At 43.2% G+C, this 24,256-nt stretch overlaps 1 protein-coding gene across 3 annotated transcripts in view; it reads left to right on the forward strand.

The window, feature by feature from the left end:
- The first annotated feature begins 2,218 nt into the window (after positions 1–2,218).
- The window catches only part of LOC129811381 (contactin-associated protein-like 4), a 201,452-nt gene continuing 179,414 nt past the window's right edge, over positions 2,219–24,256 (forward strand). For 2 of the 3 annotated variants that reach the window (XM_055862637.1, XM_055862647.1), the window contains exon 1: positions 2,220–2,473. In XM_055862637.1, the coding sequence (XP_055718612.1) occupies positions 2,350–2,473 (124 nt within the window). In that variant the 5' untranslated portion in view covers positions 2,220–2,349. Of the gene's footprint in view, positions 2,474–24,256 lie in introns of all 3 variants that reach the window. The other variant, XM_055862656.1, reaches the window with a different exon arrangement.

Consider the following 24,256-nt stretch of genomic DNA (forward strand, 5'->3'; position numbering starts at 1 on the left):
TTGAAAGCAAAACATAAAAGCAAAAATATTGATTGCATAACAAAATATTGCAAGGAAATCATTTCCAAATGTGAGAACAAATGAATTGTAAGTGAAGGCAATATAGTTTGCAGTGAATTTTTGGGGGAGATATAGTGATTAAATAAAACGCCTTCCCCTTTCCTGCAATCCTCACTATCTTTGGTCATGTTACACTGGCCTTGCTATCGCTGCTTTTTTTTTCCAGTTGCAAGTTTTGGCACATCCATTCCAGCAACATAGCACCCTGCATCTCTCTGCTGTTTTTCCTCAATGCAGCTGGAAGTGGTGAAAAATAAACTTAGGAAACATGTTGTTTTTTGTAAGGGTATGTGTGTGTGTGTGTGTGTGTGTGTGTGTGTGTGTGTGTGTGTGTGTGTGTGTGTGTGTGTGTGTGTGTGTGTGTGTGTGTGTGTGTGTGTGTGTGTGTGTGTGTGTGCGCATCTCAAGTATTGGCAGACTTTATCAAAAAAAAATGTTTAAATACTAGCGTGGGGGCATCGTGAATGGCTTAGCTAGCATGTTGGTTTTAGGCTGCAGACAATACATTGACACAGAGCCAATCTTTGACTTCGCCATTTATTGTTATCTCCAAAGTTTTGGCGTCTTCCAAGAGTTGCGGGCACGAATCCACCATGTATATAGTTCGAAAGAATAAGATGAAGCTACAGTCAAATGGATAACTAATTGAAGCTACAGTAATATGGATAACTAATGAATGATAGCTGATATGTGTTTTTCTACATTGTTTTGGTTTCAACACGGCAAAGCCAAATCAGCCAGTGCTCATGGTTCTCACACGGGAAGTGAAATGACAGGCTTGCTCATGATCATGCATGCCGCAAATGACATGTAACTATAAGTTCCTTGAATTTTCTTTCGCGGCAGCCTTTCCATTATATGTATAGACACTTGTAGTTTTTAGCTAACGTTACACCTATCAAAGCAGTGGAGTGTGTAGTGAAGCAAAACTTGTGATCAAAACCATTCATCTTGGGGCAAAAGGGGAACGGGTTTGCAAAATGCTATCATATCACGTATTCATACGATTTATAATTTGGTCATGCATAAAAAAAATGTATACAGACTAGTTAAAAAATAAGTGACAATTAAAAAATTATTCAATGGCTTATGATAATTGTCTAGTAAAAAAAGTGGTACGAAAACACAAGTTTGCACCCCTATTTTGATTTGCTCAATGGCACAGGTGGCCTAGTTGACACCAGACTGTTTGGCTCATCTCGATCATGAAGAGGAATAACTGTGCATCTGTTTCTGATGAATAAACAATGTCATGCTTGTGTAGCATTCAAATAAAACCCAGCCATAAAACAAAAAGTAGATTGAAAAGAATGTGTATAATAGAATAGACATCACGTGGATTTGCCACTTCAAGTCCAAATATATCATACTTTGACTAAAACGATTACTTTATTGACGTAAACCTCTAGTGAAGCTCTGGCCATTGTCTTAAATCTCTAAAAAGATTCTACTGGTGTAGGTGGTTAAACCAGTGATTTAGTCCAGTGTTTCCACATTTCTATGAAATATGATCTGTAATTAATTACAATATGAGTGAAATAGTTTTCCTTACAAAATTAAGTATATTGTTGTAATTAAGTACATTAAAAAGCAGCTTATTGTGAAGAAATAGCAAGCATTTAAAAAAAAGTGATTCCCCCCTTAAAAATGTATACTTTGGACACAATTACAATTATATGATGAGTCAACATCATTATTTGGGTATAAGTTAACAGATTATGAGCTTTTAAAAGTGCCATTTTCACTGGACAGTTACTTTAAACCCATCGTTTCCTCTTGTCGCCACTGGCTGAACAGGTACAGTAAGTGGTTGGCTGGGAAGGTGCTATCCCATCCCAAGGCAAGTTCATCGTCCGGTTTGTTATTTTGTAAATATTGTAAAGTTGGGGCCAATATTTATTTATTCGATGATATATCAGTCTCCCTCGCTCCTCACTGCCACCGCGACGGCCTACCCTTCTCACAAAGGACTATATATAGTTCAACTAATCATGACACAGGCTAAATTTTTAAAATGTCAGTTGATAACAGACAACATTAGGTCCAGGAATTTTTATAGTTTATTGGTCTTGAAGTCTGTGCTTAATAATGGGCACTTTAAAATATGTGCTACTGATCAGAGGCTGGGCTGTAGAGGTGTGTCTATTTCTCTCTCAGCTCTCTCTGAACTGTTCCTCCTCGAGTCGGAACCAGTCGCATGGCATGAGCAGAGCACTTCACAGAGCGGACGCACAGGCAGCACAGAGAGAGGCACACGCAAATTATTTACTGAGCTAGAGGAGGACAGGAATGGTCGCTCTCCTCCGGCAGCATCATTTCGTTTTGAACATGGATTTGAGGACCAGAAGACACAGTGGAATGATTTTACAGCTCGCCGTCCTTCTCTGGTGTTCACATGGGGCAATTGGAAAAGGTGAGCACACGCAACAAGATTCCTGCAACTTAAGCGGGGAGGGATGGCGTGGAATTTGCTGTACTGGATTTATTAAGACAAGTTTTTTCTCTGCTTTCTATATAGTCTGAGTGATTTAATATAGTGGTTTATTTGTTACTTGTATTATGGGGATATAAACCTTTGGGCAACTTTTTGTTGACAAATTACCACAGTCAGCGGTGACATTATTGATGTGTATTCGTTTGGGCGTTGTTGTTAATGTGTTAAACCTCTTGCGCCGAGTGGTTGAATATGGTTTTCAGAATATTATTTGCCTGTCATGGATTAAACAGAGCTTTCCCTTTAGCCATGTGGATACCCGCCATGGATGATGATGTTCTGACTTGACAGAAATGCGCAGCAAGCCCATCCAGCGTGTCAAAAGGAAACATGTATTGAGCTGTCAGAGTTTGCAGTGCAGGGAATATCAGTGTCATATATTTTTAGCAGCTGTTATTATTAGTTGATAACCCTGCGGTTAAGTGTAATGATTATGGTATCAGTGCTTATCCCCGCAAATATGTATTTGCTACACCAAATGTGACAGGGTAAACAAATGATACAATTATGCACTTGAAGATACAGTATTATAAAGAGTAGGCTATTAGAAGCTTGGCCACTGCGTATATAGTCGATCATAGGTTGCATTAATCAACGTTCAAAAGGACAATGCATGTGTTATTTTCTTAATTTCCCACATACTGCGTAATCTCCTGAACAAGCTTATTTTCAACGGGGTCCCACGGAATGGTATGTGTGTGTGTATATGTGTGTGTGTCTGTGTGTGTGAGAGAGAGAGAGACATAGAAATGGTCCAGTAAGCTAGTGCTTGTGTAAATTAACTCTCTGATTCTGATCATCAGTGTAGCCATGGTTGCGGCTTCGATTCTGAAGGTACGTTTTGCAGGCAATCATAATGCATTACAGGACCAATGGACATAGGTTACAGCTGGCAAATGGCAAGAAAACATAATATTACAATTTCACAGATAATTTTAGATAACAGGTTGGGTAATGGAATGGTCTCTCAGTTACTGTAAATTTAGAGAAATAAATGTAAAACAAGTTTTAATTCAAAGTCATTTTGCATGCTGTGTCTACAGGCAACACCATGTGATCTCCCTGCAACTAACATGACACCTGTCTAGTTATGGTGTGTGTGTGTCTGTGCGTGTGTGTGTGTATGTGCGTGAGCGTGTGTGTGTGTGTACAACATGAAGAGAGAGACAGAAGTGTATATATAGAGAGAGCCAGAGAGGAAGAGACTGAAAGAGAGAGCGAGAGGTAGAGAGAGAGGGGTAGAGAGAGAGTCATAGAGGTAGAGAGAGGTAGAGAGAGAGAGTCGTAGAGAGAGGTAGAGAGAGAGTCGTAGAGGTAGAGAGAGGTAGAGAGAGAGTCGTAGAGGTAGAGAGAGGTAGAGAGAGAGTCGTAGAGGTAGAGAGAGGTAGAGAGAGACATTTTTATATATTTTTTATTGAACCTTTATTTAACTAGGCAAGTGAGTTAAGAACAAATTTGTATTTACAATGAAGGCCTCCCAAAAGACAAAAGGCCTCCTGTGGGGACGGGGGCTGGGATTAAAAATAAAAATAAATTAAATAAAATATAGGACAAAACACACATCACGACAAGAGAGACAACACAACGCTACATAAAGAGAGACCTAAGACAACAGCATAGCATAGCAGCAACACAAGACAACACAACATGGTAGCAACACAACATGGCAGCAGCACAATATGGTAGCAGCACAAGACATGGTACAAACATTATTGGGCACAGACAACAGCACAAAGGGCAAGAAGGTAGAGACAACAATACATCATGCAAAGCAGCCACAACTGTCAGTAATAGTGTCCATGATTGAGTCTTTGAATGAATAAATTGAGATAAAACTGTCCAGTTTGAGTGTTTGTTGCAGCTCGTTCCAGTCGCTAGCTGCAGCGAACTGAAAAGACGAGTGACCTGCAGCTTTGATATGTGCTGAGAGAAGGACAGTGTACCGTCTAGCCATACTCCCAAGTACTTGAATGAGGTGACTACCTCAAGCTCTAAACCCTCAGAGGTAGTAATCACACCTGTGGGGAGAGGGGCATTCTTGTTACCAAACCACATAACCTTTGTTTTGGAGGTGTTCAGAACAAGGTTAAGGGAAGAGAAAGCTTGTTGGACACTAAGAAAGCTTTGTTGTAGAGCGTTTAACACAAAATCCAGGGAGGGGCCAGCTGAGTATAAGAATGTATCGTCTGCATATAAATGGATGAGAGAGCTTCCTACTGCCTGAGCTATGTTGTTGATGTAAATTGAGAAGAGCGTGGGGCCTAGGATCGAGCCTTGAGGTACACCCTTGGTGACAGGTAGTGGCTGAGATGGCAGATGTTCTGACATTATACACTGTGCTCTTTGAGAGAGGTAGTTAGCAAACCAGGCCAAAGTCCCATCAGAGACATCAATACTCCTTAGCCGGCCCACAAGAATGGAATGGTCTACCGTATCAAAAGCATTGGGCAAGTCAATAAAAATAGCAGCACAACATTGCTTAGAATCAAGGGCAATGGTGACATCACTGAGGACCTTTTAGAGAGTCATAGAGGTAAAGAGAGGTAGAGGTAGAGAGAGAGACAGAGAGGAAGAGACAGAGAGGAAGAGACATAGAGGTAGAGTGAGAGAGAGTCAGAGAGGTAGAGAGAGAGAGAGAAAGAGACAGAGGGAGAGAGAGAAAGATGTAGGGAGAGAGAGAGAGCGAGAGTGTAACGGCTTTCCTCTTCCTCTTCATCAGAAGAGGATGAGCAGGGATTGAACCAAAATGCAGCGGAGTTTGTAGACATGATTTATTAAAGAAAAAACACGAACTCGACTAATACACTAACAAAACAAATAAACGGTGTAGACAGACCTAGACGACGAACTTACATAAAACATGAAGAACGCACGAATAGAGAAAATAAGCTACACAAATGAACTATGAACAAACAAAACCGAAAACAGTCCCGTGTGGCGCAACGACATACACAAACACAGGAGACAATCACCCACAACGAACACTGTGAAAACACCTACCTAAATATGACTCTTAATTAGAGGAACGCCAAACACCTGCCTCTAATTAAGAGCCATACCAGGCAACCCATAAACCAACATAGAAACAGAAAACATAGAATGCCCACCCAACCTCACGTCCTGACCAACTAACACATACAACAAACTAACAGAAATAGGTCAGGAACGTGACAGAGAGAGACAGAGGGAGAGAGAGAGAGCGAGAGACATGGATGGAGAGAGAGAGAGACATAGAGATGGAGACAGAGGTGGAGAGAGAGAAAGAGAGAGACATGGAGGTAGAGAGAGAGAGAGAGAGAGAGAGAGAGAGAGAGAGAGAGAGAGAGAGAAAGAGAAACATAGATATAGAGGTAGAGAGAGGGAGATATAGAGGAGATGGACCCACTGGTTTCCCTCTAGGTTACATAGAGCTGGTAGTCCCATCCACCAAACTACCAGGTGTGAAACAGGGAATAGACTTAGGGGGTATGTTAATTTGGTATACAGCAGACCTAACTCACTCTATTAAATTGATCAAAGCAGGAACGTTTTTACATTTGGATAGAAATTCAAAAGGAAATGATCTCAACAGAGAAAAATGTCATCCTGTGTGCTCCCTATATCCCCCCACTAGAATCCCCATACTTTAATGAAGACAGCTTCCCCATCCTGGAGAGGGAAATCAATCATTTCCAGGCCCAGGGACATGTACTAGTCTGTGGGTACCTACATACCAGAACTGGACAAGAACCTGACACCCTCAGCACACAGGGGGACAAACATCTACCTGGAGGTGACAGAATTCCCTCCCCTATATGCCCCCCTAACCATGACAATATAAGCCACAAACAGGTAACAATTCCTGCAGCTATGTCACATGCTGCGTATGTACAGTCGTGGCCAAAAGTTTTGAGAATGACACAAATGTTAATTTTCACAAAGTCTGCTGCCTCAGTGTCTTTAGATATTTTTGTCAGATGTTACTATGGAATACTGAAGTATAATTACAAGCATTTCATAAGTGTCAAAGGCTTTTATTGACAATTACATGAAGTTGATGCAAAGAGTCAATATTTGCAGTGTTGACCCTTATTTTTCAAGACCTCTGCAATCCGCCCTGGCATGCTGTCAATTAAGTTCTGGGCCACATCCTGACTGATGGCAGCCCATTCTTGCATAATCAATGCTTGGAGTTTGTCAGAATTTGTGGGGTTTTGTTTGTCCACCCGCCTCTTGAGGATTGACCACAAGTTCCGAATGGGATTAAGGTCTGGAGAGTTTCCTGGCCATGGACTCAAAATATCGATGTTTTGTTCCCCGAGCAACTTAGTTATCACTTTTGCCTTATGGCAAGGTGCTCCATCATGCTGGAAAATGCATTGTTCGTCACCAAACAGTTCCTGGATGGTTGGGAGAAGTTGCTCTCGGAGGATGTGTTGGTACCATTCTTTATTCATGGCGGTGTTCTTAGGCAAAATTGTGAGTGAGCCCACTCCCTTGGCTGAGAAGCAACCCCACACATGAATGGTCTCAGGATGCTTTACTGTTGGCATGGCACAGGACTGATGGTAGCGCTCACCTTGTCTTCTCCGGACAAGCTTTTTTCCGGATGCCCCAAACAATCGGAAAGGGGATTCATCAGAGAAGATGACTTTACCCCAGTCGTCAGCAATCCAATCCCTGTACCTTTTGCAGAATATCAGTCTGTCCCTGATGTTTTTCCTGGAGAGAAGTGGCTTCTTTGCTGCCTTTCTTGACACCAGGCCATCCTTGTTTATTGTTTACTCCATATGTAACTCTGTGTTGTTGTCTGTTCACACTGCTATGCTTTATCTTGGCCAGGTCGCAGTTGCAAATGAGAACTTGTTCTCAACTAGCCTACCTGGTTAAATAAAGGTGAAATAAAAAAATAAAAAATAAAAAAAGTCTTCGCATCACTGTGCATGCAGATGCACTCACACCTGCCTGCTGCCATTCCTGAGCAAGCTCTGTACTGGTGGTGCCCCGATCCTGCAGTTGAATCAACTTTAGGAGACGGTCCTGTCACTTGCTGGACTTTCATGGGCGCCCTGAAGCCTTCTTCACAACAATTGAACTGCTCTCCTTGAAGTTCTTGATGATCCTATAAATGGTTGATTTAGGTGCAATCTTACTGGCAGCAATATCCTTGCCTGTGAAGCCCTTTTTGTGCGAAGCAATGATGACAGCACGTGTTTCCTTGCAGGTAACCAGGAAGAACAATGATTTCAAGCACCACCCTCCTTTTGAAGCTTCCAGTCTGTTATTCAAACTCAATCAGCATGACAGAGTGATCTCCAGCCTTATCCTCGTCAACACTCACACCTGTGTTAACGAGAGAATCACTGACATGATGTCAGCTGGTCCTTTTGTGGCAGGGCTGAAATGCAGTGGAAATGTTTTTTGGGGGATTCAGTTCATTTGCATGGCAAAGAGGGACTTTGCAATTAATTGCAGTTCATCTGATCACTCTTCATAACATTCTGGAGTATATGCAAATTGACATCATTTAAACTGAGGCAGCAGACTTTGTGAAAATTCTTTGTGAAAATTCATTCTCAAAGCTTTTGACCACGACTGTACATAGTCCATGGTAGGCTTTGAGTGGACTCCTACTATAGCTCATCTCTTGGCAGTAGTACTGTAGACTACTTTATCACTGACCTCAACCCATAGTCTCTCAGAGCGTTCACAGTCAGCCCAATGACACCCTTATCAGATCACAGCAAAATCACAGTCTCCTTGAACAGAGCAATTCTCAATCATGAGGCATCAAAGCCAAAGGAACTGAATAATATTAAGAAATGCTATAGATGGAAGGAAAGTAGTGTGGAAACCTACCAAAAAACAATTAGGCAACAACAAATGTAATCCCTTTTAGACAACTTCCTGGACAAAACGTTGTAATAGTGAAGGTGTAAACTTGGCAGTAGAAAACCTAAACATTATATTTGACTGCTCAGCTTGTCACGTTCCTGACCTATTGTTCCTTTTTTCTTTTATTTATTTAGTTGGTCAGGGCGTGAGTTGGGGTGGGTTGTCTTTGTGTGTTTTGTCTATGTCAGTGTGTAGTGGTCAGTGTCAGCACCATTTTGTTTATATAGCTTCACGGTCGTCAGTTTGTTGTTTTGTTTCGTTCTTTGCACGTCTCTAATAAAAAGAGAATGTATTTCTCCCACGCTGCGTTTTGGTCCTCTCTTCAAAGTCAAGACGATCGTGACACAGCTTCCCTAGCTAATCTAAACATTTCAAACAGAAAACTGAAGAAAATTAACAACAATGACAAATGGTTTGATGAAGAATGCAAAAGCCTAAGAAAGAAATGATGAAACCTATCCAACCAAAAACTTGAAGACCCAGAACGCCTTCACTATGGTGAATTACTAAAACAATACAGAAATGCACTACGGAAAAAGAAGGAACAGCACGTCAGAAATCAGCTCAATGTAATTGAAGAATCCATAGACTCTAACTACTTCTGGGTACATTGGAAAACACCAAACAAACAACAACACCAAGAGTTATCTATCCAAAACAGAATTGTATGGGTAAACCACTTCTCCAATCCTTTTGGCCCTATAACAAAGTTCAAACAGCAAAAACATATACATGATCAAATACAAATCTTAGAATCATCTATTAAAGAATACCAGAACCCACTGGATTCTCCAATTACATTGAATGAACTACAGGACAAAATACAAACCCTCCAACCCAAAAATGCATGTGGTGTTGATGGTATCCTCAATGAAATTATAAAATATGCAGACCACAAATTCCAATTGGCTAAACTTAAACACTTTAACATCATCCTTAGCTCTGGGATCGTCCCCAATATTTGGAACCAAGGACTGATCACCCAAATCCACAGAAGTGGAGACAAATTTGAATCAAAAACCTACCGTGGGATATGCTTCAACAGCAACCATGGGAAAATCCTCTGCATTATCATTAACAGCAGACTCATTAACAGTGAAAACAATGTACTGAGCAAATGTCAAATTGGCTTTTTACTAAATTACCATACGACAGACCAAGTATTCACCCTGCACACCCTAACTGGCAAACACACAAACCAAAGGCAATGTAACGCTCTTCGGAAGGATGAGACCAAGGTGCAGCGTGGTACGTGTTCATGCTTCTTTATTAAAACCGAACACCAAACAAAACAACAAAAGAACAACAAACGTCACATCTTGAAGGCTACACAGAGTTAACAAAAACCAACATCCCACAACCTAAGGTGGCAAAACATGCTGCCTAAGTATGATTCCCAATCAGAGACAACAATAGACAGCTGTCCTTGATTGAGAACCATACCCGGCCAAAACATGGAACCACAAAACCTAGAAATAAAGAACATAGAATGCCCACCCAAATCCACCCTGAACAAACCAAATAGAGACATAAAAAGGCTCTCTAAGGTCAGGGCGTGATTGGCGAGGGCACTAGAACAGTCTTCAGCACCTGGCCTCACCCTACTAGAATCGGAAGTCAAATGTCTACTGTTTGCTGATGATCTGGTGCTTCTGTCCACAACCAAGGAGGGCCTACAGCAGCACCTAGATCCTCTGCACAGGTTCTGTCAGACCAGGGCCCTGACAATAAATCTCAGTAAGACAATAATAATGGTGTTCCAAAAAAGGTCCAGTTGCCAGGACCACAAATACAAATTCCATCTAGACACCGTTGCCCAAGAGCACACAAAAAACGATACATACCTTGGCCTAAACATTAGCGCCACAGGTAAATTCCACAAAGCTGTGAACGAGCTGAGAGACAAGGCAAGAAGGGCCTTCTATGCCATCAAAAGGAACATATAATTCGACATACCAATTAGGATCTGGCTAAAAATACTTTAATCAGTTATAAAACCCATTGCCCTTTATGGTTGTGAGGTCTGGGGTCCGCTTATCAACCAAGAATTCACAAAATGGGACAAACACCAAATTGAGACTCTGCATGCAGAATTCTACAAAGATATCCAACATGTACAATGTGAAACACCAAATAATGCATGCAGAGCAGATACCTGCTAATTATCAAAATCCAGAAAAGAGCGGTTAAATTCTACAACCACCTAAAAGGAAGCGATTCCCAAACCTTCCATAAATAAGCCATACCCTACAGAGAAATTAACCTGGAGAAGAGTCCCCTAAGCATGCTGGTACTGGGGCTCTGTTCACAAACACAAACAGACCCCACAGAGCCCCAGGACAGCAACACAATTAGACCCAACCAAATCACAAGAAAACAAAAAGATAATTACTTGACACATTGGGAAGAATTAACAAAAAACCTGTGCAAACTAGAATGCTACTTGGCCCTAAACAGAGAGTACACAGTGGCAGAATACCTGACCACTGTCACTGACCCAAACTTAAGAAAAGCTTTGACTATGTACAGACTCAGTGAGCATAGCCTTGCTATTGAGAAAGGCTGCCATAGGCAGACCTGGCTCTCCTGAGATGACAGGCTTTGTGCGCACTGTGCACAAAAATAAGTGGAAACTGAGCTGCACTTCCTAATCTCCTGCCAAATCTATGACCATATTAGAGACATATATTCCCCCAGATTACACAGATCCACAAAGAATTTGAAAATAAACCAAATGTTTGTAAACTCCCATATCTACTGGGTGAAATACAACAGTGTGACATCACAGCAACAAGATTTGTGACCTGTTGCCAAAAGAAAAGGGAAACCAGTGAGAGCAAACACCATTGTAAATACAACCCATATTTTGTAGTATTTGCACATAATATGACATTTGAAATATCTTTATTCTTTTGGAACATTTGTGAGTGTAATGTTTACTGTTAATTTTGATTGTTTATTTCACTTTTGTTTATTATCTACTTCACTTGGTTTTGCAATGTTAACATATGTTTCTCGTGTCAAAAAAGCCCTTAAATTGAATTGAAATTGATTTGAATTGAGAGAGAGAGTGAGATATAGAGGTAGAGCGAGAGAGAGACATAGAGAGAGAGAGACAGAGGTAGAGAGAGAGAGATGAGAGAGAGAGAAAGATACAGAGGTAGAATGAGAGAGAGAGAGAGAGAGAGAGAAAGAAAGAAAGATACAGAGGTAGAGAGAGAAAAAGAGACAGAGGTAGAAAGAGAGAGAGAGAGAGAGAGAGAGAGAGAGCGAGAGAGAGACATAAAAGTGGAAAGAGAGCGATATAGAGGTAGAGAGCTACAGATAAGCAGTGAGAGAGAGAGAGCAAGAGAGAGAGACATAGAGGTAGAGAGAGAGAGAGAGAGAGAGAGAGAGAGAGAGAGAGAGAGAGAGAGAGAGAGAGAGAGAGAGAGAGAGAGAGGAGGTAGAGAGAGCTACAGATAAGCATTGAGAGAGAGAAGGGTATGGTGGTTGGTAATTAGATACATATGTATTGTAATTGGAGCAGATGGCTGTACATTTTGCAAGCCCCTGGACCTCCACTCCTCCACTGCTTTACTGCTTGCAGGGGTGGACTGGGACCAGAAATCAGCCCTTCCATTTATAACATCGGCCCATTTTTTTATTGATGCCCGAATTGCCAGATGGCCAGTCCGCCCCTGGCTGTTTGCCACTCTGAATGCATCCCTGAGTCAGAGTCCTTTGCATCCCAAAAGGCACCCTATTCCCTATATAGTGTGCACTACTTTTGACCAGGGCTCATAGGACTCCGGTTAAGAGTAATGCACTATATAGGGAACAGGGTGCCATTCGGGGATACGGTTAGAGCCACAGTGTCACAGACCCTGCCTGATTCTCTCTATATAGACACACACACACACATGCACGCACCCACACACAGACACACAGACACACAGACACACACACACACACACAGACACAGACACAGACACAGACACAGACACAGAGACAGACACACACAGACAAACACACACACACACACACACACACACACACACACACACACACACACACACACACACACACACACACACACACACACACACACACACACACACACACACACACACACACACACACACACACACACACACACACACACACAAACAAAGGAGAGCCGCACACTCTAGGAGCTTAGATGCAAACATTTAATGTCCAACGTTTTGACAGCCAAGCTGTCTTCATCAGGGTATAATGACAGCAAACCAAAGGATATATATTTTAAAATCTGCAGATGCTGCCTAGCTGACTTCGTTGTTTTTCGCCCAGAGATGCAAACATTTTTGTTTTTACTTGATGTGATTGCAATAGAAATTGATAATCTTTCCATACTTTGATTTAAGCCTATTAAGAAGTCAAACCTCAATTACATAACTGCATTTTTCTATTCTAACACGGCAGTATATGTTTCCTCCTTTCACATCATGCTTGGCTGGTGCTGTTCACTGTATTCCAAGACTGTCACGTTCTGACCTTAGTTCTTTTGTTATGTCTTTGTTTTAGTATGGTCAGGGCGTGAGTTGGGTGGGTTATCTATGTTTGTTTTTCTATGTTGGGTTTTTCGTTTGGCCTGATATGGTTCGCAATCAGAGGCAGGTGTTAGTCGTTGTCTCTGATTGGGAACCATATTTAGGGAGCCTGATTTCTATTGTGTTTTGTGGGTGGTTTTTTTCTGTGTCTCTATGTTCCACACGGAACTGTTTCGGTTTTCGTTCATTCACTTTATTGTTTTGTATTTCAGTGTTCAATTTGATCCATTAAATATTCATCATGAACACTTACCACGCTGCGCATTAGTCCTCCTCTCTTTCTCCCAACGAAGATCGTTACAAAGACAGTATGACCAAGCTGCTTCAGTCCATCTGTATATTTGATTTGTTGGCCAGTTAGCAGCATGTATAATCAAACAACTTGCTGACTCATCATACACTAACTGCTTGTCTGAGTAGTCAGTTTAGTACTTTTCATGAGAGGGTCTGCCTGCCCTCCAATGTCAGGTTAAGGTCCGGTGTGACTCCGTTGGTAAGAGTATGGTGCCGGTAATGCCAAGATTGTGGGTTAATTTGTCGTAGGGATCGCATATTGTACTTTCGATGAGGGTGTGCCCTCGACCTCCAATGTCAGGTTATGGTCTACCTAGTTATGTGGTGTGTGAGACTGTGCTGTCCTGCGTGTTGTGTAAGTATGCGTATCCCTAATAAATTCTGAGGCTATTTCATGAGTGTCTGCCCTCGCCCTCACCCTCCACAATCAGGTTAAGGTCTCCTTGTTTATGTTGCTCATGGTTGGATGAAAAAATACAGATGTAGGATCTTAATTTGATCACCCTGTTGCAGGAGAACTTTGACATTTAAGACTTGATTTTCCCCTACGTAAAATGTATCAACCCCTACCAAAATGTCAATTAATTATAATCCACATGATAATTCACATTTCCTAGTAATGCAGGACTATTTTCCTGCTGTAGGAAACTGGCTCAAATTATAATCTAACATGCGTAGATGCCTATCTATAAAATATTCTGAGGCTATCTCATGAGAGCATCTTACCTTGACCGCCACTATCAGTTGAAGGTTTCCCTGGCTATGCTCCTTATGGGGAGGGGGTGGGGGGTGGGGTACTGTACAGTATACTGTGTATTGTATAAAGATTAGAGTATCCCTGAATTATTCCAAGGCTATCCTCTTATCGGTTGAGGGTCTGTGAGAGCATCAGCCTTAATCAGAGCTACGCAGCGCTTTGGTCCAACTCTCAAGACGAGAGAGAGAGGCAGCCACCGTAGTACTGTAGCCGGGTGAAGAACCTTAGTAGTTCTCAGCTGGAGACCTACAGTCGACTGTTTATAGATCGCTCCTAGTGACTCATTTTAACTTGTTTTTTATGTGTATACACAGAGTCCTTTACAGTCAACACACAGCTACGTGCATTGCTTCTTTTTCATGCGGCATGAAAATTGAATTAGGTTGATGCACAAATTCAGTTGGGTATTTGAATATGACCCAGTGTATATGTCTTTCCATGACATAGACTGACCAGGTGAATCCAGGTGAAAGATATGATCCCTTATTGATGTCACTTGTTAAATCAAATCAAATCAAACTTTATTTATCACATGCGCCGAATACAACGTGCAGACCTTACCGTGAAATGCTTACTTCCAATCCCTTATCCAACAGCGCAGTTCAAGAAAGAGTTAAGAAAATATTTACCAAAGAAACTAAAGTAAAAAATAATAAAAAGTAACACATAATAATAACAATAACGAGGCTATATACAGGGGGTACCGATACGATATACCCGAGTTAAGGTGCCGGGCTACAGGTTAGTCAAGGTCATTTGTACATGTAGGTAGGGGTGAAGTGACTATGCACAGATAATAAACAGTGAGTAGCAGCAGTGACAAAACAAATGGGGGGGGGGGTCAATGTAAATAGTCCGGTGGCCATTTGATTAATTGTTCAGCAGCAGTCTTATGGCTTGGGGGTAGAAGCTGTTAAGGAGCCTTTTGGTCCTAAACTTGGCACTCCGGTACCGCTTGCCTTGCAGTAGCAGAGAAAACAGTCTATGACTTGGGTGACTGGAGTCTCTGAAAAATGTTTGGGCTTTCCTCCTAGTATATAGGTCCTGGATGGCAGGACGCTTGGCCCGAGTGAGGTACTGGGCCGAACACACTACCCTCTGTAGCGCCTTACTGTGCAGATGCTGTGCAGGGGGACCCATGCCAAATCTTTTCAGTCTCCTGAGGGGGAAATGGTGTTGTTGTGCCCTCATCACTACTATCTTGGTGTGTTTGGACCATGATAGTTTGTTGATGATGTGGACACCAAGGAACTTGAAGCTCTCAACCCGCTCCACTACAGCCCCGTCGATGTTAATGGGGGCCTGTTCGGCCCACCTTTTCCCATAGTCCACGATCAGCTCCTTTGTCTTGCTCACTATGGTGGTTTGCTTGAAACATGTAGGTATTACAGACTCGATCAGGGAGAGGTTAATTGAATTATCTTATGTTTCACCGAGTCGTGGCACCGAGTTGTGACGACTCGGATAATATAAAGCTGACGGGATTTTCCATTTCCATTATCCGAGTCGTTCAGCCACGACTCGGTGAAACATAAGATAATAAAAAAATGTATGTCCCGTTGGTAGGATAATCTTGATTGTAGTCATCGATTTTATTTTCCAATGGTTGCTCGTTGGCCAATAGAATGGATGGCAGTGGGGGATTACTCGCTCGCCTACGAATTCTCAGAAGGCAGCCCGACTTCCGCCCCCTTTTTCTTTGTCTTTTCTTCACGCAAATGACGGGGATTTGGGCCCGTTCCCGGGAAAGCAGTATACAGTATCCTTTGCATCGGACTCGTTAAAGGAAAAAGCTTCTTCCAGTTTGAGGTGAGTAATCGCTGTTCTGATGTCCAGAAGTTATTTTCGGTCAGCAACATAACGTATAAATTAAGTAAAAAAATAAGTTACAAAACCCCCCAAAAAACGAACAAAATAGCAGTTGATTAGGAGCACGTAAAACGTCAGCCATCCCCTCCGGCGCAATTCTACTTCAATCAGTGTAGATGAAGGGGAGGAGACAGGTTGAAGAAGGATTTTTAAGCCTTGATACAATTGAGACATGGATTGTGTATGTGTTCCATTTAGAGGGTGAATGGGAAAGACGAAATATTTGAGTGCCTTTGAATGGGGTATGGTAGTAGGTGCCAGGCGCACCAGTTAGTGTCTATAACTGCAACACTGCTGGGTTTTTCATGCTCAACAGTTTCCCGTGTGAATCAAGTATGGTTCACAATCCATAGGACATTCAGCCAACTTGACACAACTGTGGGAAGCATTAAAGTCAACATGGGCCAGCATCCCTGTGGAATGCTTTTGACAAATTGTAGTCCATGCCCCAAAGAACTGAGTCTCTCTCTCTCTCTCTCTCTCGCTCTCTCTGTACTAGGCATATTACCAGTCCTCTCAGGGCTTGTATCTTCTCTCACAGCTGATCTGGAGTCAGTGGAGCACTCCTTCTAATCATGGCCTAATGGCAGATAACACCATGACACCTCAGTCCCCTACCCTGGGTGTGTACACAGATAGTGAGTCACACTCACACTAGTCTTGCTAGAATGATGGCGCCTTAAGGATGCGTCCCAAATGACACCCTATTCCTTATGTAGTGCACTACTTTTGACCAGAGCCCTAATCCTTGTGTAGTGCACTACTTTTGACCAGAGCCCTATTCCTTATGTAGTACACTACTTTAGACAGGAGCCCTATTCCTTATGTAGTGCACTACTTTTGACCAGAGCCCTATTCCTTATGTAGTGCACTACTTATGACCAGGGCCCAAAGAGACACAGCAGCTGTGGGTAGAGACTACACTCACACTGACAATATGCAGTATTCTCCTATAAGTCATTACTGTGTGATTTAGGTAGGTTATTTAGTAAGACTATACAGAATCAAATAAAGTTGACTAGCTGGGGCAGGAGAGAACAGTGGAAAGAGATGACCTCTTTGGCTGTGAGTCAGCTGTATGTGTCCCAAAGGTGTTTAGGAACAAGCAGACAGTTTGGCTGGTGATTGAGGCTGTAGGGAAACTTTTTATGCCTCTAAATTAGACTTTGTCCACATCCCAAATGCTACTCTATCCCCTATATAATGCATAACTTTTGCCCATACACTCTTAGAAAAAAGGGTAAAAAACAACAACAAACGTTTTGGTTCCATGTAGAACCCTCTGTGGAAAGGGTTCTTCATGGAACCCAAAAAGGTTCTACCTGCAACCAAAATAGTTCTTCAAAATGTTCTCCTATGGGGACAGCCAAAGAACCCTTTTAGATTCCAGATAGCACCTTTTTCTCTAAGAGTGTAGGGCTCTGGGCAACAATATGGAGTAGTGTTCAATTTGGAACCTTAGACTTCAGAGTCAGAGAATGACCTCCCTCCTCCACTATTCCCACAGACAATAAGATTAATAATCAAGTAAAAAAAATGTGCCTGGGTTGGAAATGATGTATATTTGGCCAGTAAACCGATTGACCGGGTGCTTCAGTGCTTCATATGCAGCACACAGCTCCCTGCCTCTTCGGAATGTATTACTTTTCAATGAGCTGGTTGTTTGTTTTGTGAAGAACATAAACCAGTGAATAAAATCAATTTGGTGCAACTGTCTGTGTGGCGTAGGTATTTCCCTGCAAAGCCCACTGTCCATCATGATTCATGAGACGGGTGGCGTCTCACGGAGGCTGAATGAGGGAAGGGGAAAGCAGATAGCGAGCAGAGGATAAATCACCCTCATATTTCTTCTTTACTGTCATTTATGAAATGTGTGTTGGGGAAGTCGAGCCATGAATGAGATCTTATGAAGTCAAGGTTATACAAAGGTAGCGGCGGGTAGCGCTGGTCGTATTTAAAAAAAATATATTTACTGTGTGAACTTGAGTCTGGCTCTGGCAGTTATGAATCTAGATTTATTAATCCAGAGAGCAGTATTTAAGTAGGAAATTGACAGAAAACGGCAGTTCATCTAACTTTGGTTCTGACCCAGGCCATTCTGTATTAGCTCAAGGCCAAATTCTTCAAAAGCCTGGCACCCTCAAAATGGACGCATTCATCACACAGCCCTGTCATCAACGTAGATGAGTTGGTACTGGACCAAAAATCTGTCATGGTGGTTCTCTTGATAGGTTGCCCAAATGTTCTCTCAGCCTCTTTTAGCCTTAGTCCTACTTTGCTGTAATAACTAGAATAGTCAACCTTGCTGCTCCAGATTAGGCTGCAGTTGTTTAACATTCATACAGTCATCATTCACAACAACACCTGCTTTTATTTCTCAATATGCAATATTATTTTAAATTTCGCCTCATGTATGTCAGGTCAAATCACAGCTGTGACATTCGACAGGTTACGCATCTCAAACGGCACCCTATTCCCTATTAAGTGCATTATTTTTGACCAGGGACAGGGCCCATAGGGACCAGGGACAGGGCCCTGACCAGGGACAGTGCCCATAGGGACCAGGGACAGGGCCCTGACCAGGGACAGGGCCCATAGGGACCAGGGACAGGGCCCTGACCAGGGACAGGGCCCAAAAGGACCAGGGACAGGGCCCATAGGGACCAGGGACAGGGCCCTGACCAGGGACAGGGCCCTGACCAGGGACAGGGCCCATAGGGCTCTGGTCAAAAATAGTTCACTGAAGGGTACAGGGTGCCATTTTGGACGCTTACAAGGAAATAGCACAGGTGTGCTACCATTCAGCCGTTGGCTACCATTCAGCCGTTGGTTACCATTCAGACGTTGGCTACCATTCAGACGTTGGCTACCATTCAGACGTTGGCTACCATTCAGCCGTTGGTTACCATTCTGCCGTTGGTTACCATTCAGCCGTTGGCTACCATTCAGCCGTTGGCTACCATTCAGCCGTTGGTTACCATTCAGCCGTTGGCTACCATTCAGCCGTTGGTTACCATTCAGCCGTTGGCTACCATTCAGCCGTTGGTTACCATTCAGCCGTTGGCTACCATTCAGCCGTTGGCTACCATTCAGCCGTTGGCTACCATTCAGCCGTTGGTTACCATTCAGACGTTGGCTACCATCCAGCCGTTGGCTACCATTTAGCCGTTGGTTACCATTCAGCCGTTGGCTACCATTCAGCCGTTGGCTACCATTCAGCCGTTGGCTACCATTCAGCCGTTGGCTACCATTCAGACGTTGGTTACCATTCAGACGTTGGCTACCATTCAGCCGTTGGTTACCATTCAGCCGTTGGTTACCATTCAGCCGTTGGCTACCATTCAGCCGTTGGCTACCATTCAGCCGTTGGTTACCATTCAGCCGTTGGCTACCATTCAGCCGTTGGCTACCATTCAGCCGTTGGTTACCAATCAGCCGTTGGTTACCATTCAGCCGTTGGTTACCATTCAGCCGATGGCTACCATTCAGCCGTTGGTTACCATTCTGCCGTTGGCTACCATTCAGACGTTGGCTACCATTCAGCCGTTGGCTACCATGCACCCAACAGCTGTCCAGTGCTACCTTACAGTACGACAGTTGCGGCAGTTGATGTAGTTTCTAAAAAGAACCGTTGTAACAATATAACAGACCTGTGGAGCAGTGCTCTGAATAATCTGTCAATCTGAATCAATCTACATGTGTTCAACAAAAACAGGGCTGTTGTTTTTGTTGTTGTTGTCCACTGTTAGCAATGATTACAGCATTGGCAATGCATGTCATCTGAGCCAACAGCAACATCAAATCATCAAAGTAATGATAAGAATAGCAGGTTCATGCTATCTGTTTTCAATCGTTTTTATTCAGGCTTTAGTTTATAATGGCTACAGTCAGGAGAGGTGTAGTGGAAAGAAAAGTAGCAATATAGAAGAACAATAGAAATGTTTCCTTATTGCAGTCCATAAACCTTAGTTTGAGGCTGAGGTAGTTGGAGAGTGAGGTAGTTGAGGCCTGAGATAGTTGGAGAGTGAGGTAGTTGGAAGCATGAGGTAGTTGGAGAGTGAGGTAGTTGGAACCTGAGGTAGTTGGAGCCTGAGGTAGTTGGAGAGTGAGGTAGTTGGAGAGTGAGGTAGTTGGAAGCATGAGGTAGCTGGGAGAGTGAGGTAGTTGGAGAGTGAGGTAGTTGGAAGCATGAGGTAGTTGGAGAGAGAGAGGGCTAGTTGGAGACCTGAGGTAGTTGGAGCCTGAGGTAGTTGGAGCCTGAAGTAGTTAAAGCCTGAGGTAGTGGAGGCCTGAGGTAGTTGGAGGCCTGAGGTAGTTGGAGGCCTGAGGTAGTTGGAGCGTGAGGTAGTTGGAGCCTGAGATAGTTGGAGCCTGAGGTAGCTGGAGCCTGAGGTAATTGGAAGCATGAGGTAGTTGGGAGAGTCAGGTAGTTGGAGAGTGAGGTAGTTGGAAGCATGAGGTAGTTGGAAGCATGAGGTAGTTGGAAGCATGAGGTAGTTGGAGAGAGAGGGCTAGTTGGAGACCCGCGGTAGTTGGAGCCTGAGGTAGTTGGAGGCCTGAGGTAGTTGGAGGCCTGAGGTAGTTGGAGGCCTGAGGTAGTTGGAGCGTGAGGTAGTTGGAGCGTGAGGTAGTTGGAGCGTGAGGTAGTTGGAGCCTGCGGTAGTTGGAAGCATGAGGTAGTTGGACAGTGAGGTAGTTGGAGCGTGAGGTAGTTGGAGCGTGAGGTAGTAGTTGGAGAGTGAGGTAGTAGTTGGAGAGTGAGGTAGTAGTTGGAGAGTGAGGTAGTGGGAGAGTGAGGAAGTTGGTAATGGGATAATCGGTCAGAGGGGAGGAGATGTTTCGATAATCGGTCAGAGGGGAGGAGATATTACGATAATCGGTAAGGGGGAGTAGAGATTAGGAGATTCAGTGAGAGGGGAAAAGTTATTACGACAATCAGTTAGAGGGGAGGAGATATTATAAGAATCGGTCAGAGAGGAAGATATATTAGGAGAGTCGGTTACAGGGAGGAGATATTAGGATAATCTTGTCTTGTTGACACCTTCCAACTCCCAGCTCTTCTGGGACATTCTGAGCTCTTCCATTTCACTCCCCAGTGGTATCCCTTGGGTAGGCCAGTCAGAGAGGCTGACCCAGTGACAAATGTGGGTCAGAACTGAAGTAACCCTCTTCTTTCAGCTCTGTTCTCTTTTCTTCTCCCCTCTTCTACCTTCCCCTCCCCTCCTCTCTACCCTCCCCTCCCCTCCTCTCTACCCTCCCCTCCCCTCCTCTCTACCCTCCCCTCCCCTCCTCTCTACCCTCCCCTCCCCTGCTCTCAGCTGTTCAACTCTGAGTATTCTATACAGTATCTGAACACTCCAAGCCAAGCTATGCCACCGCTGGGTGGAGGGCAGGAACCTCAATATTTTATAAGTTAACTCAGGCTCACCAAAATACTTACTTTGTAAACATGACTGGGAGGGAGAGTTAGTCTGACCTTCTGAAGGGGTTTTCCATCGGCATCTTCATAAGCTCAAAGCTAAGCAGTGATCAAGGCTACAGATAGAAGCAGGGCGTTGGTTCAACAGAGACTTGGTTACCTCTCTGTCCCCTGACTACAAAGAAACCAGATGTAAGGGGAAGAGGGCTACAGTACTATACCAAGGGTAGATTGGTAGACCATCACCCATTGATTGACAGTCACCCACAAGCTTATTGGCAGGGTAGAAGCTTGTGTGTGTGCATGTGTGTGTGTGTTCAATGTGCATGTATGTGTATTCTTAGGTGTTTGTATTTTAGTGTAGTCTATAATTGAGTGTAGTCTATAATTGTATTACTACCTGCGTTCACTCCCAGAGATCCCCAAACCTCCTCAACACATGCCCTCTCCGTTCCCCATTAGCTGTGTGCTAGTACACCCGTACAGAGTGGAATAGCCATATGTCTATGGGAATAGCACAGCCAGGAGACCGGGTCTTCTAAAATAAATAATAATAATCACTTTTCTAGCTACGAGCCTAATTACTCACTCCATTTTACTGCACAACCCAAGTGGCTCCTCCTTAGCAGTAGAATAATATGTATGCTTCCCAAATGGCACCCTGTTACCAACTATAGTGCACTCTTTTTGACAAGGGCCCATAGGGCTTTGGATAAAAGTAGTGCACTATATACAAAGAAAAGGGTGCCATTTAGGACCCCCATTATGATTTAATGGAGTACATGCTGCAACTCTGACTGTCAGTCATATTTCACATATTATATTTTTCGACAAAGCCTAATTTAGTACTGTTAAAACAAGCTGTATTTACAACATGTGTGTGTATTGATGTTGCTGCTGAGTGCTGACTAACTCAGAGAAGATAGTCATCTGTTATGTGTGAAGGGGTCCAGAAGTGTAGCAGCAGCATCTGTCTGTCTGCGTCTCTGGTGATTATCAGTAAGTACACAGGCATATCTCAACACTGAAAAAACACACACACATTGACACGACGTAGTTACAACACATAAAGTAAAATGGATGACTGTAAAGTACATTAGCGACACTTAGAAAAAACACTTTAAAAAGTGTAGCTTGAGTGAATTATGACACCTCTAGGAAGAAGGGAAAGAAACGTGACAAATGTTGTTGGAAAGTAATGGCATTTTCCCCTTTACTGTACTGAACGTTCGGTTCCACACCTGATATGGAGTGTGCATTGACTGTTTCGTGTTATGAGGCTTGACTGTTGAAAGAGCACCTCATTGGCACACCTGGGTTCAAATAGTACTTGAAATCTTTCAAAAACAATGACCGTTTGGCTTCAGCCTGCCTGGAGTGTCAGGTGGGCGGGGTTTGGAGTGACACGTTTTAGGACTTTTTTATTGGTTCCGTTGCACCAGGCAAGCTCAAACAAGCACAGCTAGCATATAGTATTTGAAATGATGTGAAATAGTATTTGAACCCCGGTCTGCTAATTGTGTTTTTCTCCAACCCTGCAGAAGGATTTTGGTATCAGCCATGGGGGAGAAAACACAGAGGGAATGTAATTATCATAGGAGGACTTTTTAAAACAGGAGTGCTTAGTATGTCTTGATGGATAGACTTACAGTATGCCTATCCCCTGGACCAGGGCTGGGTGGCGATAAATCAGTCACTTTTATGCCTATTGTGGAGAAAGTACACTATCCACCCACACACCATAGCCCTGTGGACGCTCCAGGCTTATGTAAAATGTAGGCCTTAGAGCTGTAGTTGGAGAAGTGAATGCATAGAACACGTCCATTTTACAGGTTTATCTTTCTGTTTTCTTCATGTCCAGGCCCGTCACAGAGGAGGAGAGGACAGAATAGGAGAGGAGAGGACAGAATAAGTGAGGATAGGAGAGGACAAAATAGGAGAGGAGAGGACAGGAGAGGAGAGAATGTTAGAGGACAGGAGAGGAAAGAATAGGAGAGGACAGGAGAGGACAGAAAAGGAGAGGACACGAGAGGAGAGAATATTAGAGGACAGGAGAGGACAGAAAAGGAGAAGACAGGAGAGGACAGAATAGGTGAGGACAGGAGAGGACAGGATAAAAAACATCTAAGGGTCCGTCCCTAATGGCACCGTATTCTGTTTATAGTGCACTACATTTGGGACAAATCCTTAGTCTCGTTTCTGGGTTATAGAGCATCTTAGTTGATGTTTTTCAAGCAGCATTAGATTACCCATTAATTACTTGCTTGTGTTCACAACAGTCTTGGGAGCTATTAGCATAAGTGAAGTTGCCTGAAGGATTCTAGATGAAATCTGCATTAGCATGGTCACACGGTAAAGTGTTGGAGTCAGTGACTGTTCCTAGTGGTGCCTTTGCTCTAGTAATAAACGTGTTTGAACCCAGTCAGGGGAGTGACAGCCTTGCAGCTATGCCGTCAGCTTGTCTCAACTCTGTGTCTGTGTGTTATTGTAAAGAGACTCCCCAAGACTGGCAGACTGACAGATTCAGGATAAAGAGTTTTTAACGGCTACATTGTCACAGCGTCCTCCCTTTGATCATTGTTCACTGATTACATTGATCTTGGCTGCAGTCAACCCGGGTGCTATGCTTATAATGTAAAGCACAAATGAGAGGGTTGGTTGTTGTCAGGTCATTTTAGAGATGGGGATAGTTTGTCTGGCTAGATGAGCATTAGTTATCCAATTGATACATTGTTTTTCTTACTGGCGTAATCAGCTATTGTCTTGCTGCATTGTTTAACTGGATCAGCAGCAGTGCTGCTCAGGACAACGTCATCTCACCGAGTGTACCGTTAAATGAAAGTCAACCTCAATGTGACCCACCAGATTTAGAAGCTTGAAAACCCCATTAGAAAAAAAGTTTGAAACCCCCATTTTGT

Source organism: Salvelinus fontinalis, chromosome 2 (assembly GCF_029448725.1).
Source record: "Salvelinus fontinalis isolate EN_2023a chromosome 2, ASM2944872v1, whole genome shotgun sequence".
Taxonomy (NCBI): Eukaryota; Metazoa; Chordata; class Actinopteri; order Salmoniformes; family Salmonidae; genus Salvelinus; species Salvelinus fontinalis.